General features: G+C 44.2%; 1 protein-coding gene across 3 annotated transcripts in view; it reads right to left on the reverse strand.

Moving 5' to 3' along the window:
• ZNF423 (zinc finger protein 423) overlaps window positions 1-18,861 on the reverse strand; it is a 226,139-nt gene that overhangs the window by 141,573 nt on the left and 65,705 nt on the right. The window contains exons 3-4 of one of the 3 annotated variants that reach the window (XM_053953063.1): window positions 17,744-17,944; window positions 13,746-13,826 (exon numbers count right to left, since the gene is read on the reverse strand). In XM_053953063.1, the coding sequence (XP_053809038.1) occupies window positions 13,746-13,826; window positions 17,744-17,944 (282 nt within the window). Of the gene's footprint in view, window positions 1-12,255; window positions 12,286-13,745; window positions 13,827-17,743; window positions 17,945-18,861 lie in introns of those variants that run through there. The other 2 variants (XM_053953064.1, XM_053953066.1) reach the window with 2 other exon arrangements.

Raw genomic sequence — 18,861 nt, forward strand, 5'->3', positions numbered from 1 at the left:
AACCACTTCAGCTTTTCTGAAAGGTTTTCTAAGAAATCCTTTTTTCTCCTTTAGCAAGCCATGACTCATTGCCCTCTACAGCACAGACACTACCAGATACAGAACCTTAAGTGCCAGAAAATGCTCCACTAGCTCACAGAGAGTGTTTCAAGTGGAAGCTTCAAAACGGCCTCCAGAACCACACTCATGTTCAAAGGAGGTGCTAGAGAACACGGCTGTGTGAAATTTGGCAATACAGATTCACTGGCAGGAACATGGAGGTTAGTTTTGGCTCACAGGAGATCCTCCACCCTGTAGTTTGCTTTGAACAGTTTTAATGAAAAAAAAGTGATCAGTTTTTATCTAATGTTGGTTGAAAGCAAAAGAAAAAAATTCTATGTCTGTATTTATAAGGTTGGAGGGGATATGTATTTCTCTTTAGAAGAGACTTCGTATTTTAATTATCTTTGGAAGAGAAGGTAGCTGGGAGACCTATAATTCTCTCTCACATATGCATGTAGGCAACCAGCAATGTGGTAGAGGAGGGGGTGACTTAGTAAGTACACCATACACTGTACAAGTACATCTGTAGCACTAGGCAGCAGACAAGCCAGTCCACTTTACTTCTTCCAGAAGAAAAGTTAGCCACTCCTCCCACCTATTTGCAGCAGCATAGCAAGAAAATGCTGCTCTCTTCAGCCTGAATAGAAATTTATCTCAGACAAAAAAATCTAAAGATGCCTCCAGCAGTGCTGAGGCCCAAATCATTACAGTGTTGCCTCTTGTATTGTGGAAAATCTCAAGCCTCAACACACAAATGGAAGGTGAATGAGGTAAATCACAGGATGTCTTATTCTGACACGTGACAAGAGGAAGGAGAGAGAAAACCCACTTGGGGATGGGGAGTAGGAATACAAGATAAGCAGGACAGCCATCCTCCCCTTGATAAGCATGCAAGTGAGCTGCCTGCTCCTCCAGGATCTCCAAACACTTTAAAGGCAAGAGGTAGTTACAGGCCACTAGAACATTTTCCACCCAGAAGACCTTTGATTTAAAGGGAGGGTCCCCCACACCCTAAAAAACAAAGAATATCTTGCTAACTCAGACCACCAACATTTACTTCAAGTTTTCTGCTCCCTGTAAAACCAGAGAACACATACTTAGCTTTACTCTTTCACAGACTACACTGAAAATGTCAGAAAACAGGACAAGCTACCTTATAAATAATTGCAAAGCCCCTCCTGAAAAGGGCTGAGAGGGAGGTAGGATGAAAGCTTCCAGCCAGGAAAGCTGTGACTGCCAAGGAGCAGAACAGAATAAGGACAAGGACAGTGTGTGATATCCCAGCTCCATCTGTACACAGAAATGAAAGGCATTGAGGAAAATATCAGTGTGGCTTATGGCAGGCATTCCCAGGTGTGGGGAAATCCTCGGGGGAAAAGCACCATCAACAGAAAATACAGCAGACCTTATAAGAGACAGCTGACGTGGCAGATCCTACAAAAGCTTGTCTGCAGTATCTGAGCGTCTTTTGTTCCCTAGCCCCATTCTTTCACCTGGCAGCTCACAGATTAAAAGACCTGAGAGATGTTCCTGTCACAGAAGACTTTTCCTCAAAAGGCTCCTAAAAGGAAGAGGGACCAGGGTAATGCAGGGTCCACTACAGGGGATGCGTGGCAGTGGAAGCTTTACCCTTCTAATAACAACTCCCCTACTTTTCTGGAAATTCTCCCTAACCCTATCCCCTCGCTACCTGCAGAGTGATAACAAAGCCAACATTGTCCATCCAGTCTCAATCTGAAGTGACTCAATTATTCTCAGGAGCTTTGTGTTCATTTTTTTCAGCCTGGCATCCTAAGAAAACAAGGTTTATGCCATCATATTGCCTGTCATATGTCTTAACTGTTTGTCCCTTCCTATTAACTTTTGAATCACACCGTACTGCAAATACAGGGCTATGAGAGAAATTGAGTTTCTCGGATAGAAATTGAGTATCTCTAAGATCGGCGAAGCTGCCTTTGATTGGGTAGGGCAGAGACCCCAGCGCATGTCTCTGCTGAGAGAAAGGCTAAGAGCAGAGTCAGCACTTATCCCTGCTCTTGGGCCTGTCCCAGGCAATCAGCACACGTGTGTCACCCCGCAGACAGCACCACTCATCCTGCTTCTTGTCCTGCTGGTAAGCAGAGGATGGGAAGGGGGGATGAGAGTGCTCTGTGGGGAATGGGGTCGGGTGGAGGGCTGAGCTGGACTTCAGTGGAGAAACACATCATCACAAGTCTGGCCTCATACTCAAGAAAACTTATTTTCTCTGCCAAATTGCCTGTAACTTCATGACACATCATCAAGGACAAATGACAATATTTATCAAGTACTCGCTGAATCCAGAATGTAGCTACACACAAAAGAGCAACCAGTTAGAGAATTCATCCATTAGATTTGTTGCAGCAACTTTTTCTTTCTTTTTGCCGAAGCAATGGAAAAGTCATGTTGAAGTCAATTTATTTCCTAATGTCACCACTTTCTAGGTCTGCACAATTAATGCAGGGTTTCTTGAAACAAGTAGAAAGCATGTGATGAATCAAATGTGAGCACTCGGGAAACAGCACTCCCACAAGACCACAAGGCTTGGCTCTGGAGTCAGTTTGTGACATTGGTTACAAGCAGCTATACACCCCAAATGTGCTCTGCAGAGGCATTTCTCTGTATCTACTGACCAAACGATCCATTTTTAAGGAAAATTGAAAGAACAAAAAAAAAGGCCCTTTTTTGCTGTAGCACCACATGGTAAATTTCATTAGTCCCGTCCCAATTGCTTCTAGTGACAGTGGAGTGTTTGTCTGAATTTTTAACAGATGTTTCTGAGTACTCTTGTCCACTTCTCTCTCCTGAGGATTTCTGCAGTGGGATAGCTCTAGATAGTAATACAAGTAATGCTTGTAAGAGGCTCTGGGGATAAATCTGTAGACGCTGCATCTAGGATGGGTGTGGGTATGGGTCCAAGCCTTATGAAACTTTGTAAATATTCTCTGAAGAATAGCAAGCTGGACTGACCCTGCCTGCAGATGTTTCTGAGCTTACCAGCCCCACAGCAAAAAGCAAGACAGCTTACAGATAACTGCAACACTCCTGAAACAGCCCAAGAGCAAGACTTAAACTGAAATTTATAAAAGCAGGGTTATACTGGAGCAGAACAGAATAATGCAAAGGATGATGTGTGATGGTGTAACACAATTTCAATTCAAAATACCAACGGTGCTTCAAAGGGGATCAGTTGGGGCTGAGGCAGAATTTCCCAGATGTCAGGTTGCCCTTGGGAACAAGCACACTGAATTCACTTGACAGGTGTGAAGGTACACAGAAAAAGTCGGTCAGAACACAAATTGCTTAAAAAAAAAAAATCATCTCTGCTTTCATTTTTAAAGAAAGTGAGCATCTTGTGCTAACCCCTGGCAAGGAGGCAGTGACGTCCTCAGCTTGTACACAGCCTGAAACAATCAGCTAAAGCATGCTCATGGCTGCTAGTTTACATTATCGATATGGAACCAGAGCTATTTAATTCTAAAATGAAATCTATTAAAGCTATTGTCAGTGTTTCACAGCAGCTGAAAACTGTTTTTTTAAAAGGTCAGTCTACTAGCTAGAGAGTGAAAACAAGCAAGGCGGCTGTGCCAGCCCTTCAGACGCGGCTGCGTCCTGCAGTCGGGTTTGCATTCCCGTAAATGTCGGGCAAGGAGCAGCAGCAAGGTCTCAGCGGAGCCCGCCTGCCCTGCGAGCCGCAGGGGACAGGGGACAGGGGACAGTGAGAGGAGGCTCCAGTCCTGCGGGGACACGCCGCGGGCAGCGGGAGCCGTGCGGTGAGCGGGCAGGGGCCCCGCCGCAGCGCGCTGCACCTACGCCTTGCCGGGAGAGAAAGGGATGCCTGGAGAGGATACCGCTTTTTTTTTCAACCCATTCAGCTTTGTGGCCGCTCTGTCATTCACAACAATACCACAGCCCTCCCCCACCCCCAGAAAACCCGTAAAAACCCCAGCCTAAGAACCATTTCCCCCACAAACAGCATAGCGAAGCCCCAAACATCCCCGCAGCTAGCACAGGCATTTGCTATCATCTTCTGTAGTGGCATTTCTGTTAACCCCTTTTGTAAGCTCATTTGACTCGATTTCAAAATTCCTCATTCTGAAAAACACTTGTTAAATATTGGCTCTGACTGCTGCAAGAAGTGATAGCTTGCTAGTCATAATCCACAAGATATATTTAGCCTCACAAACTCATCATCAATGGATCTTGAAAGCATTGTAGCCAACCGACTGGAAACCACATGCAATACAAACACATAATAGAACTTTTAATGTGCAAAGAGACTAAACAAAAAGATCCTTGACCTTCTTGCTTTGCCTTGCATACCATTATCCCCAGTGAGACAGCAAATGGAATGACGTGAAGAGCAACAGCTACCAACAAGCAACTTTGGAAGCCAATTTCTACAGTAGTTAAGCAGTTAATGACGTTAATCAGAATGATAACTTATTAAATTCTATATTTATGCAAATAGCATTTTGGCATATCGCACGGAGACCTGAGTAGCAGAGCTTGCCAGGGAAAGGTCCCAACATCTTTTCTGTTTACCATTTTGGGGTTTTTAATATCATGTAGAAGCATCTGTGATGGTCAGTACATCAGATAAACCACACAAATAAAATGCTACAGTCACAAATTAATATCCATTATTCCAAATAGATTAATGAACAAACTGTTGAATTCTTAACCTTTATGGAGCAGAGATTCATCTCTGCAGCCACATCCAATCTCTGCCATTATCTTTTTAACAAGATGACTTTTCTTATAGAGCTTCCTAAAACAAGCAACAATTATTGAACAAAGAAAATAACAGGTAGCCCTCCCTGTCTCCATCCTACAGTAGCTAGGGAATACATGGCACAAAAATATAAAGTAACAGAGTAGTTTATGACTGACATGAAGGGACATTTTCTGTGTGTAATGAGATGAATCAGAAAAACTGCAGTTCAGGGTAGGCAGAATTTACAGTAATCTTAGTTTTGTAAAACCAGTGTGGAAAACCTACTGCTTTCCAAGAAAAATAGCTGGGAACCCCTTGGTTCTGGGTTGCATTTAAATTCAACAAGGATGGAAGAAGCAGGGGATTGGATGAACAGCTATGAATTGCACTTTTAATTGCTTTCAAGATGTCAAAAAGAACATCAAGATGTGCTTATGCATTTAGTTTCCCCTTTCCTTGATTCTGTTGTTTAGTAGAATTAAATTCTGCACAGATTTTACCCATTCATTCAGTTCCTTCTCTATCTTCAGGAAAACGAGGTGGGAACCACTTCTGCAAGATGTTGTGCAAAATGAGTAATTCACAAACTGAAATTGTACCTCTGTTTGGAAAATCAATAATATTGCTTATACACAAGCCCTAATTGTTGATTTATTTATGTAAATATCTTGGTATCTGGGTGCAAACTATCTTTCTTTGTGCAAACCTTGCAACACAATGTTCAAATATCTCTAGAAAATATAATTGCCTTTTTTCTCCCCTTTGGGTACAAATTTCTGTGTTTTAAATGAATGTGCAGGTTTTCTGTTGCTGCATGAAGCCTTCATTTCAAAACACCAACTAACTCTAGGTTTAATTAAAACAGAATATTTTATATCACAAACACCTTTTTTTTACAGCACATATCTTTTTTACCTTAATGTGACTGCTGCCTATTAAGAGAAGAATATTTTTTTAAATTAAATTAATGAAATAATTCAAAGTTTTACAGCACCTCACTTTATAGAGGGAACTTATGCAAGCACTGAAGCCTTTCCAGAGAAAACAGGATTCTCCACACCTCCCTCTGGCTTTTCTCCCTACTGAATGCCGTGGCCTTCACTCAACCAAAGGAAATGAAAGACAGACTGAGACAACAGCATCACGTGGGTGAAGGTCAGATTGATTTTCAGCTGTGTGGTGCTGTTTTATCACCCTCAGGACAAAAGTTAAGCCCTTCATTGTTTTTCATGTCTGCTTTAACAGAGCAACTTTTTTTTTTCCCTGAAATTTTGGTTGGGGTCCATACCACTAGACTTATCAAGGATAGCCTAATTTAAAACATTTGTGAAGATCTTCCATCCTCACAGTAAAATCCAGAGCAGCCCACACACCACAAAATTTCCATGCGTTTCCTCTACTCCCTGTGTACAAACAGTGGCTCCTCCAAACTGCAGAGGTTTCTGCAGTGACATTCGCTGACAGCAAAAGCAGAGTGGGACGCAGCTGCTGGCTGTTTGCGATGATCCTGGGCACAGGAGAAGAGCAGTTGCTATCTCAAAAGGGGCAAGTTCAAAAATTGTTTTTTCTCCCCATCCTCCCTTCCTTTCCTCTCTCTGCTCAGAGAGGCCAAGCTCTCCGAGAGCTGAGCCTCCTGCCTGTCACTTGGCAATCCGGACATGCACGGCCAATTACTGTGGCAGCCTCTGGAAAAACAGGAGTTTTGCTAACTCTGATTGCACTTTTTCCAACTCCAGTCCTACTTACAAAATCACTCTCCCCAACTTGCTGTTAAGAATCGGCTTTCCTCATTTCTCTTCAAACTGAGCAAGATTCTCCCCAAAGTAATGATGTTATTTTCAATAGCCAATTTTAGCTAGTCATGTCTTCAGTACTGCACTGATTAACCTAAAATGAGGCATTTTGTACATCACAGATACGTATATGCATACCTAGTTATCAAGAGAAAGCATCTTCCCTCCCATTTCCAGTTCTCTGACAGACAAAAAACTCACTATTCTCTCATTTAAGCTATGAAACAAGAAGATCCTACTCAGTTTCATTTCCTTTTGTTTTAAACATTGGGTTGAATTTGTCTTATTTTGTGAGAAGAGTGCAACAGCATCATGACTGCCTCCTAAAGATAACAGTCTATCCTCCATAAAAAGCAAGGAATACTATCTGCTTTATTTGCATGTACCAGAGGCCCTGGTCCAAATCAAACCCAGTTACACTCAATACCATTGAAACTCCTTGGAACACAGTTCCTACATGAAACAGCTCTTGTAAAACCATGAGAAGTGTCTGTGAGAGAAGAAGGAGTTGTTATGGACTGTAAGGTGACATCAAGCAGCTATCCAGGTTGGATCTGGATGCAGTCTGAATGCAAATTAAATAATTTTCTCGGTTTTGTGAACAAAGATTTGATTAGCACATGTCTTTAGTTCATCTGAACCTAGCTGGGTCTGCCTCTGAACAGCACACGGAGCATTGTGATTTCTCCCAGCACCCGAGGAGATCTGCCAGTCCGCCCAGGATGGCTCAAGGAAGGCTCTGCACGTGCACAGAGCTCCAAGGAAGAGCCAGCTCTGGACAATGGACAAGAGAGCAACTGCAGCTGAGAGTCAAGGAGAAGCCAGTAACACAGCAAGGTGTCACTTAAATGGATAAACTGTGAATGACTCTTTTGTGCGGGCCAATGCCAGCACAGCAACAGAGAGAAGACTGCTGGGAGCAAGATGCAAAATGGGAGAGTCCAGAAAGGAGCAAGAAGGAAAAAGCCTTTGAGGAGGGACCACAGGGACACACGCACAGGCAACAGGGAGAGGAAAGGGCAGAGAGCGGCCGCCCTAAGCACACAGCCAGAACACACAAACGCACAATCCCAAATGGTGCAGATACAGACCACAACCTAAGTACTACCATAAATAACTGTCCTAGATGCATGTTGGATTTTTGACTGGTTTGGGCTGGGTTGGTTGGCATGGTTGATTGATGAAGATTGAATAATGCACTTCAAACCTGCTTACACTACTCTTGGAGTCCAGTAAATTACCTCTATTCAGTTTTGCTTGAAGAAAATAAACACAGGTGTGTGTATTTATATTTCTGTAGACTGTGAGTTCATAAAGGAAATTTACTTCTGTCTTTCCAAATTTTCTAATGAATAATTAGTAGATGTAGATTTCTAAAATGACCATTTAGTATAAATTATATCAAATCTCATTTATTTTAAGAGATATCATTAAGTACAAAGTCTGCATGAGTGAACTGAGTTCACTGTAGAGGAAATGACTGGGAATTATGTTCAAGAATCTATTCAAATGTTTAATGTAACAGATTCCCTGGAGAAGAGAAAAGCAATGGGCTTCTTCAGCCTTTCCTTATGTCCTCCTCAGCAAGTATAACAGTAATTGAGTAGCAACAAAAAGAGGAGCCAAAAAGTCTTTCATCATTATGGCTGAGAACGATTTTCAAGGAAGCCCATGGAAGAGATAGACCGACATGCCAAAAAAATGATGCTTCCAAGAGGAAGTTCACTCCCACCATTACTGATGTCACCAGCAACAAAACCCACCTGGATTAAAGACCTTGGCTGTTTAACCAATTTCATGCATGTCATTAGACAAATCAGTGCAGCCACAGTAATTTTCATCCAAAATAATTCAGGCTGTTAATGGGGAAAGTCTTGAGATCTCCCCCAAATGCTGACCTCTTGTTCCCCTCATGTTGACATAAAGCTTGTGCAGCTCCATAGGGCACCAGATCTGGGAGCTGCACAGACTAAAAATCAATCCCTTTAATTGTCAGCAATGTCTGCTCCCAAAGACAACACAAACCTTTTACCAGCATAAGGCAGGAGATGGAAGGGAGGAAGGAAGCAGTCTAGTAGCAGTCAAAACTTAAGCCAAATTAGAATGATAAGTTTTTAATTTCATTATGATAAAAATAACAATTTATAGGAAGGGGAACAATTTTTAGGAAGGGGTTGAGAGAATGTTTATAGATTACAAAGTGCTTGAATGCCCTAAAATGTATTTAGCATAAACAGACCAAGTGCCTTGAAAATGCCAAATCAATTTTTCATTAGTTAAGACAATGAAAATTGCTTGTAATACGCAAGATGTTTGAATAACATTACCTATATTTAATATAGGTAATTTACTTAAATTTCCAATGAGTATATTTTCAACAAGTTTAAATTGAATATGAAATTATAACATTTTCCCTACTATAAAAGCACCTATTAAAATTACTTACACAAAACAGCATTCAAAATGTACACACTCACTGCCAAAGCTTTGAAGAAAGTCAGAAGCTGCTTGGACCTCTGATGGAGGTCCTCTGATGTGCAAGCCCAGCTTGGAGAGCAACAGCCTCTCCAGCAGGTGCAGAGAAAATATTTCCCTTATTCAGTTTATTTGAGTGGTTCAGTCCAACACGCAGTTTGTTGAGAACAGAGGAACTGCTTGGCAGATGATCCCTAGTTCGCTTCTTGCCAGCCTACAGCAAAGGAAGGCGTGAGACGCCCACGGACCACACAGGCACCCGGCTGAGGCTGTCCCAGGAGGACACGTACCTGGGTGGGTCCCCGCTGCTCCCAGGGGCGCGCTGCGGGCGGCCCCGGGAGCCCACGCCGCCCTCCCGCCGGCCGGCACTCCAGGCAGGCTGAGCCCGTGCTCCTGCACCCAGGGGCCACGCAGAGATGCTCCAGCAGGCGCTCCCAAAGCCAGCCAGCTGAAGAGGACCAACCCATGCTGGCACGTTTCCCTAAAGCCAGCCGGCACCAGGGGGTGGAGGCTGCTTTCTGGCTTCCCCAAGCCTGGAGCACAGTTAATAACATGCCAGCTGTATCTGCAGACAAGCCAAGTTTAATGAGGCTACAACAAAAGCATTCAAATATGCACTACAGAACTTCTGTGGGGATTTTTTCTTGAGCTTGTTTTTAAAAAATGAAAGATAGGAATTCTTGACAATGTTTGTACACACACTTCCTTCGTTTTTAATTGATTTTGTTTTAATTATATGCTGCAAATTCAAAGAAATCAACATTAGAAAGACTTGTTTAATCCCACTACTTCCAACAGCAAAATTATGCTGCGTGATGAGTGCTTGAAATGCACTGCTGGTTGCTTTTTTCTTAATAAACATTGAAGTCTTAATTGTTTTTCCCCTACATGGCCAGACACCATCTTTCTGTCTGCCAGGTCTTCACACTAGGACAAGTCCTTGCCTCCTGCTTGGGAGCCAGGACAGACACCCCAACGTGACCACATCTCTGGCACAAGTGATGGAGGAGATAGCTGATCCCCTCACTCTCCCACCAGCCATGCCTCACGACATCCCTCTCTCCTACTCTGGGCCAAGGTACACGAGGTATCAGTAAGAGGATTGCAAACAGGGACTTAGAGATGGGAGGGAGCAGCAAAAGAAGCCTGCTCAGGCATGAGGGGATGGAGAAGGTGGGAAAGGGGCAATTGCTCACTGTCTCCTTCACTAGAAGAACCAGAGAGTATCACCTGAAAGCAGGTGACAAAAGTGAAGTGAACAAAAGGTGATGCTTTTCCCCAATGTGTAATTGAACTCTGGATTCCCACCACAGGAAAAGCTAACTGCACTTCAAAATCGAAACTCATGGAAGATTGTCTGAATAATTTAAATAAAAAGCACCACAAAGTGCTTAGATAAGTTTGTTGACAGCTAGGAAAACATTCTGGGGAAACAGCATGATGGGATCATCAGGCTGGCTCAGTACAGCCATCTTCATATGAAGAGTACTTATGCAATTGTCTGCGATGGGATAGGGGAAGAAAGCAGGAAAAAACCCCAAACTCTCAGTTTGTCTCTTTTTCACTGCTTACATGTGCAGTCTGAAGATCTCAGTGGCTCTGAATCTGCCAAGGCTGCAGATATAGCCATCAGTTTTGTCCCTCAACAACCCACAGGAAGGCAATGCATGCCCTTCAGCAGTGTCCTAGCCAGAAATAATCCATGCTCTTGTCCATCTGAGACAGGACAACCCCAGCACATCCTCCATTCAGCTCTCTAAGGCTTTATTAAAGGCCACTTTGTAACAAGCACATATCTATTGTAGTCTCCAGGCTATCTTCACTGCAGTTCTGAATTGAGTTTCATATACTGGGTTTTGTCTACAACCCTCTGAATGCTGGGACCTGTTTATGGCAAACAGGGATCCTCCTTCTTGTAGGCACAGCTGCTCTTGTAGCTCTCACCAGGCTCCAGCCTGGGAAGGAACTCTTGCCACTGAAACCCCTGCCCTATGTAGACCCCCACAATCCTCCCTCTGCTGTACCATGGCAATGGATTACCCTTGCAAACAGAAATTTGAAGCAAGAGGAGAAGGGGAGTGGAGCTCTGGCACCCCAGAATTGCTGCGTGAGGCCTGAGCTGGTGCAGGGGGGGCTGGGCAGGCTGCAGCTCCCAAATGCAGCTTCCACTGCACACAGGAGCTCCATGGCCAGCACCCAGCACAGCTCTTGCTTCACAGCATTTGTTTCAGTCTCTGTGCATCTCTCTGTTGTGGTGCAGCAAAGGAGAAGAGACCGGCTTCTCAGCCAGCCAGGGGCAACCTTTCAAGATCTCCAAAGGACATGTTTCCTTTAAGAGAAACATGCACCTCACTTTCTCATTCCTCATTTGAAACATGCACCCACTTTCTCTTTTATCCATTTCCATGCATACCTGTGCTTAGTTTGCAGACTACTTTTTGAACTAGATAAAAGCAGATAAAAGAACTCAATTAAAGTGGTAAGAATTAAACAGTCCCTTGCCAATACAAGCAGGCTAACTTGTCATCCTCAGCTCCTCACTGGGCCATATGTTTAAAAATGACAAGGAAAATGGTCTTCCTGTGTGAAAAACATATGCTGCTCGTGGAAAGACATCATCATTGCTAAGAAATTTTGTGCAGCCTCAGAATGCACAGACAGGACATCAGTGACTGCTGGCTATGTGGGAGCTCGGAAAGGGGTGGGGAGAGCTCATTACCTCCCTCCTGCCAGGGGTTTTGGTAACATGCAACCAAGCCGGCCGCAGCCGCGCTGGCAGCGCTCCTATCTGCACACGCAGCGCCTGGTGCTGCCTCCCTCGGCACCATCCCCAGGGGGGCCGGCACAAAGGTGGCCGTGGCGATTTGCAGGGGATGGCGCCCGGCGCACTGGCACGCTCTTATCAGCGAGCGCAGTGCCCAGCCCGGCGCGCCGGGCCCCGCGCGGCGCGGATCTGCCGCGGGCTCCCCGCCGGCCCCGCTCGGGGACACCCTCCGTGAGGCCGCACAGCAGACCCCCAGCTGGGTGTTTGCTGCTGTTTGTTTCATTGTTTGAAATTCGCATGTCCCCCCACCATACATCCTTACAGGCACTGGCATGCCTGCAAAATGCAGGAGAGACAGAGGAAGAAGTGCTGAGGCTCAGCCCCGCTGTCACCTCGCCGTGCCGAGGGGCTGAGCGCAGGGTCGCACGCCCGGGGTTCTCACCTACCTTTGCCTGTGGAAGACCCTCCGATCCGACGGGTAAGCAGCGCTGTTAGGGAGCACAACACTTGGCACAACTTTGTCAGACACACGCGGTACACGACACACGACACTGAAGCACAGGGGCAGAGCCAGCGCTGGTGCCTCAGCACACACTGCACGGGATGCGCTGCAAAACCTCGGCATGGCCAGAGGTGCTCTAGGCCCTGTTTGACATGAGATTTGCAGCTGTGCTTCTGTTTGTCTTCAGATCCCCATTCAGATGTGGGAATGTGCTTTATGTTCTACACGGTAATACGTATTTTGCTGAGCACCTGCACAGCAAGCCAGTCAGCAAAGCTCCTTATCAGCACACTGATTTTCTGGCACGTGCAAGCAGAAGTCCTTGAAAAAGCCTCTTTTCAGGCTGGGAACGTCGAGGTAAACTCAAGCATCACCTGTGTGATGACAGGAGTCAGAGGAGCCAGACCCCAGAGCACCCTGCCACGTGAACCCCCGCAACAATGTGGGGTTTCAGAGCTCTCAGCACGGAGGGCACAAATACTGACTGCAGGGAGATGTGCAGCACCTGTGGCCAAGGCGGCTGCCGAGCCCTGGGGAGCCCTGTGCTGTCCCTGCACCTGGAGAGGGGACATCTGTGACAAACTAAGGACAGGAGCCTGCACTTGCAGCCCTTCAAGTGACTGACAATAAAAACACTGCCCCGGTGCCCATTTTCAGATCTGGACAGCAAGAACTGAGGACTCCAGGGAAAATCCATGTTTTTACAGTTTGTGATATTACTGAGCTTTTCTGGTGCCAATTTTAAAACACTGCTATGACCTCTGGAAAGAAGGGGAACTGCATTTCAGCACGACAACGCAGAAAAGAACAAAAAAAGGAAACTTGTTATTTTTTTAAGCTTGAAACACTAGTCAGGTTAAGAGAAAGGAGCAGAATTCTGGCAAGGACAAGAGCACTCAGACTGAACCACAACATAGTAATTAGGGCCAGTAGGTCATTAGACACACAGCTGTATAAACTAGGTGTATAATTAAGTTTCCACACTGCTTTTTCACAACTGTATTTCAGTTTCTTTTGTGGAGGACAATCAGTAATTCATTAATTTTAAGATGTAACAAAAGCAGCAGCAAAAAGAGAGAAAAATGACTGATTTGCCAATCAGGTGCAAAAAAAGATTACAATTTTGGGAAGGGCTAATTTTGGAAATGTATATAAGACATCTCTCTTTGTCAGTGGGAAGTAAAAATTGCCACCTGACAAAAACATTCATGAGACATTGTCACTTGTTGACAAGCTGCTGTATATTCTGGATAAGCATCCCGCAAATGGGGTTGCATGGCAATTATAATTCTTGTAGCAGGTGAAATAAAAGAAAATGCAAAATTATACACTAGCATGAAACAGTTACAGTACCTCGTTTCAAACGTAAGCCTACAAGTTACAGGGCATTTAAAAGGAGCAACTGCAAGACTTTAATTATAAACTAGTTCCTACCGTACAGTAGTTTAGAAAAATCAGCTGCTTCCAAGCTGGCAATATCCATATATAGCTCTGCTGCTGTTTGAAACAGACAACCTGTAAAGTTATCAACAACAGAAGAGGACCTCATGAAATGCTCAGAGACCCAGCCAAAGCCTACTTCTGTCCGCTTCACTGATGTGCTAATTTGCTTTAAAACCTCTACATTCACTTGAGAATCTGAAGAAACAACTTTACCTGAGAATATTCTGACCCATGGGACAAAAAGGGTGGAGGAAGCAAAAAAAAAAAAAAAAAAAAAAAAAAAAAAAAAAAAAAAAAAAACCAAAACCAAAACCAAAACAAAACAAAACAAAAAAACCACCACCACAATAAAATACTGGAGCTAAACCCAGATTAATGCAGGATAGGATTAAACACACAAGCCAAATGACAAAGCTTGTGACTTTTTAGCCACTTTTTGTCAGACAACAAACCACCTGGCACCAGCCACCAGACAGTGATCTATCACAGAACAGTTTCTTGATGTAGGGAGCCTCTGGTGCTTGTTGTAGGACACAGTAAGTTATAAATCCACATGTAGTTCTTTACTCTTGTCACTAACACTGTAAGATAGCATCATGCTACACCTACACTGTAACAGCAGCATGCAAAAACACGTATTAAAAAGGCTGCACATGATGCCAATGGCAATTACTATGCTCTCTCTAGTTTAGGGGATATGGGATACCAGTGAGTTTTAAAGCAATTTTAAAAGATTAACACATCCAGTGTATACACTAGGTGTTTTTATTTGTTCTCTATTTTTCAAGATGCTGCTGTTTAAGGAAACAGTTTAAGGCACTGTTTCCAGGACTGCTGCAGGAGTGCATGTTTGTGGGGGCAAACTGGGAAACAAGGGAAGATATAAGCCAGTAAGGAAATGTGATGTTCTTCTGGTACAAGCTGCCCCCATTTAGGCCCTTTTCAGATCCCTGTAGACACTGGGAACCTACAACCTGCAATCACAGACATCAGTCATGAGCAAAAGGTATAAAAGGCACCTAATTCTGTCAGAAGGAGAACATCTTTACTACACTGACATCAAAAGGAATGCCATGCACCTATGCTACCAGAGATGTCTAGATTTCATCAGTGTTTTGTCCTCAAAGAAATAAGTCTGAAATACATGAAAAAGCAAGGGAGGGAATGGCTGTTTGTTACTTCCTTACATGTCAAAGCAGCTGCTTTCAAACTGTGTTATAACTTCAGCATGCTGTAATGAATTTCTAAGGGATTCCAGTGAAATAGATGGTTTATCCTGTTCTTTGGAATGATCTCTTGTAATCCTGCAACACTCCTGAGCTACAATACCTTCCTAACTTCAGTATCCCAAAGGAAGTCATTAGTTATGTTGTATTATCAGCCTGGTGATATTATCACTACAAATATTACCTGTATTGATCTGGAGCCATGTAGACATGACTGAAAGCCCTGCTTCAGATTAAGACATGAAAATCTAACTTGCCAAGAGGTCAGGCACTGCATTACACCCTCAGGTGTGTCAGGCAGGTATCACAGGGAAAAGGAACGCGGGGTAACTAAGGACACAGGCAAACAACTCTTTTTGTAGGGTAAAATCTTTAAATACAACACCTTTCTAATACTGTCTTAGCTTTTCACCCAGGTGGTGCAAGTCTTTTTAGATGAACTGAACAAAGGCACACATTTTGCATGCTTTCCTCAAAAATTCTCATGATTATCAGACCACGTATCAAACTGGTATATCTGAAAGGGTTGTTTTTATCTCAAGGTAATGTATGTGAATGTCAAGCAATATTCCAGATTGTCTTCATGGAAACATTTTCATTCCAAAATACATGAGTGCAATCTTCCTATTTACTTTAAATCACTTCAGGACACTAGATTAAACTAAATAGAAAACAGATACTCTAGTTCTGGAATAAGGATTATCCTCACATGGAGACAATTAGCACTTATTTCATGTATATGCAGATAGTTACATGGTGCCTTTTTGGGACAAAATGTCCTTGTAAATCATCCACACGTGAAGACAGTAAAAGAAGACAAAATTATGCTACCTGCAATCAAGAATAGCAATGGGAATACTGAAAAATTATTTTGATATATTCCTAAAAATATAATTTATTTTTCTTAGAGCATACTACACTGAGGATAAAAAAAAAAACCTGAGGTGTGAAAACACTGACAATTTACATGAATAAAATCTCTAGTTTGCTATGTTTTAATGCAGATTTGCCTCTCGAAAAGAATTGCTCCTTTTCATAGCGCTGCTGTCACCTGTCATAACCTTACATTCCTGCCCCAGCGTCCCCATCAGCAGTGCCCACTGCCCTCTGCCAGTTGTGCCATTACAGCTGTTGGGGACCACACAGGGAACAAGACTCGAGCAGACATTTGGGCTAGAGAGAGCCTCTTTTTGTGGGGCTCAGCACCATAAGCAGCTGTCCCAGCACAACTGAGGAGAGCAGGCAGTGATGGAGCAGCGGCCACCCAGGGCACTTCTTCCTTGGAAAGGACCAGTGTCCACATGGGCTGTGCACTCTGCCTTCCAGTTTGGAAAACAAGGGGTTTTCTGAAGAGAAAGTTACATGTTCTTGCTTACTCCCCTGCAGCAGAGCGCCATGTGCAGAAGTCTCAGGCCAGTGCCGTGGCTGTCAGCTGGCTGGGAAATTACCCTGCAAGAAGTGGCCTTTCGATTTTACACACTTTCAAGTTTGCAGCCTGTGTAGGGCTTAAAGGAGAGTGCAGAGCAAAGAGCCCTGGGGGCAGGCTTAGGACTGCAATTCCTGTCTAACTGCAAGCATGGGAAAAGCCCCAACATCCCTCTGTCCTTCTTCCCAGCAAGCAGATGGGAACAAGAGCAGGGAGTCCTCCCTTCTGCAAGCCAGAGTGAGACAAGGGAGGGTGCTCTTGGGGTGGGAGTCAGACCAAGCCAAAGCCTCCACCTGACCCTCCTTCCCTGGTGTATTCCATCCCCTGTATTTTTTCTTGGCTGATCATCATTTTACTTGTGCCCAAAAAGGAGAGCAGAAAACATGCACTAATTACCAAACAAATTAAGTGGCCGGGAGGAATATGTACTCAGGGGAAAGATGATGGGGTACTGCTGCACCAGAGGAGAAACTAACCCTTCTGCCTTCTGCCAGCCTTGACCTACCCGTCTGCCATAACAGCAACTGCCTGAAAATAATTTAGAGTGTGGAGGAAGACGCGATGGCAGAGTATTCAACTCTGGGAAGGTGAAAGATAAGAATCCCTGATTTAAATACATATGAACATATTCTACGCTCCCCCTCCTAAGATTTTATTTAATCTTTGGCAAAATCTGCAAAGCTTTTTCCTACCCCTGTAAATCGGCTTAGCGTGCTCGGCTGAGTACCTGCTGCTACCGCCGGCCATGCAGAGGCAGCCCTGGAAAAGCAAGGTATGTTGCAATTGTTCACACCAGTGCTCTGAGCTTGTTCTTACTTTACAGAAAGTAAAATCAAGATCAGCGTAGGCTGATGCCATCCTCACTTCCATAGAATTCAAAAGGCAATGTAATAATAACCTAGGGAGAATGCTGTATTTTTAGGGTGGGATTACAGAACTCGCACTATGAATTTTAATCTCAGGAATCATCGTGTTCTTTTAGGGGTTCAGAGGCCTTTTTTCCTGGGAGTTTTGCGCACTTCAGACATTTAACTTTTTTAATCTTCCTACATTTGGAGAGAGAGGGAAAAATACCTGCCTGAAACTTCTAGCATTAAAAAAACCCACAACATTTTTGTCTAACGTAATTACTGACATATTCCAATTGGAAAGCTGTTGCTTTTATTTTAATTTTATTAAAGGAGTGAACAAAGGCTACCCAAGGCACCACAATAAAATTACATTAACTGTAAAATTACATTATTAATTCTTTAATCTCACTTGAGGCCTCAAGCTGTTGCTATGTCCAATTACCCAGCTAACCACCTGTCAGAACTGTAAAGCTAGTTTAACATTACCTCCAGGACAGTTGTGTGCCCTGTGTTCAGTCAGGTCTGCCAGTGAATCGAAGTCCTGCTGACAGTTATCGCAGGTGTAAATTGACTCATCCTCCATGTCTTCATCTTCCTCATTTCTCTCTTCCTGGCTCGTCACACTGTTCCTCTCTTCCAGGGCCCGGCTGTCCTTCACTTCGCTCTCCAGCTCTCCTCCCAGGCCACCTGCCAACAGCAAGAACATCCGCTAAGTTTGAAAGGTCTGAAAAATAAGAGCTTTAAGAAGGATGTTGCGCTTATTAAGATACATTTAATTACAGCCGCTCTCACATTATTCCCGACACCTTTCATTATATTAATGTGGTTTTTATATCATGTGGTGCAACAATTCTCAACTGTATTCTCTGCTGCTTAGCGCGAATCCTGCAAACACTCTCTCCTAATCTTCTCTGGTGGGTGTATAGCAGGAGCTTCTAACTCTGTCATATAAAGTTGTTAGTGTTTTATCACTTAACCAGATTCTCAAAGCTTTAAAAATTGGCAAGATTAATTACAGCCCGCAAAGAAAAGGCATGTGCTGAATTTTAATTCTCAGTGCTCTCCTCTTCCCACCGCCCCCAAGCCCCAATATTAGTAACAACAAGCGAAAAAGATGCACTAGCTGAATATCCCAAAGCACACACATACCCCAGGACATGAGAGGTCTTGCTGAACTAATGAGAGGCACTTGGTTGGGCAGATGAGCCTGACATTGTGCTGACCTAGCTGAGAGCAGATACAGTACATCTGACCTTCAGGTCTCTCCAATATTTTTTATCTTGGTCTGTGGCCAGAGTGTGGGCTAGCACATCTTTGCCAACCCCCCCAAGTTTTTATCTGCATTTGTGCACAGGGAGACTGAGCTCTCTGACAGCTCCAGAAACTCCCCAGTGTGGGGGGCTGAGCACCACAGGGCTGTGCAGGTGGCAGCTCCACACAGGGGGCAGCTGGCTCTCCACTGGCCATGGGGGGTGGGTTAGGGTTAGGACAGCTGCTCACTGCCCTCAGGACACCCTCAGTGGCCTTTGTGAGGGATAAGCTTGCAGCCACATCCTTCTGCCTCCAGGACACCCCCTTAGCCACTTGGACACTCAGATGTGCCT

Source organism: Vidua chalybeata, chromosome 11 (assembly GCF_026979565.1).
Source record: "Vidua chalybeata isolate OUT-0048 chromosome 11, bVidCha1 merged haplotype, whole genome shotgun sequence".
In the NCBI taxonomy this organism is placed as follows: Eukaryota; Metazoa; Chordata; class Aves; order Passeriformes; family Viduidae; genus Vidua; species Vidua chalybeata.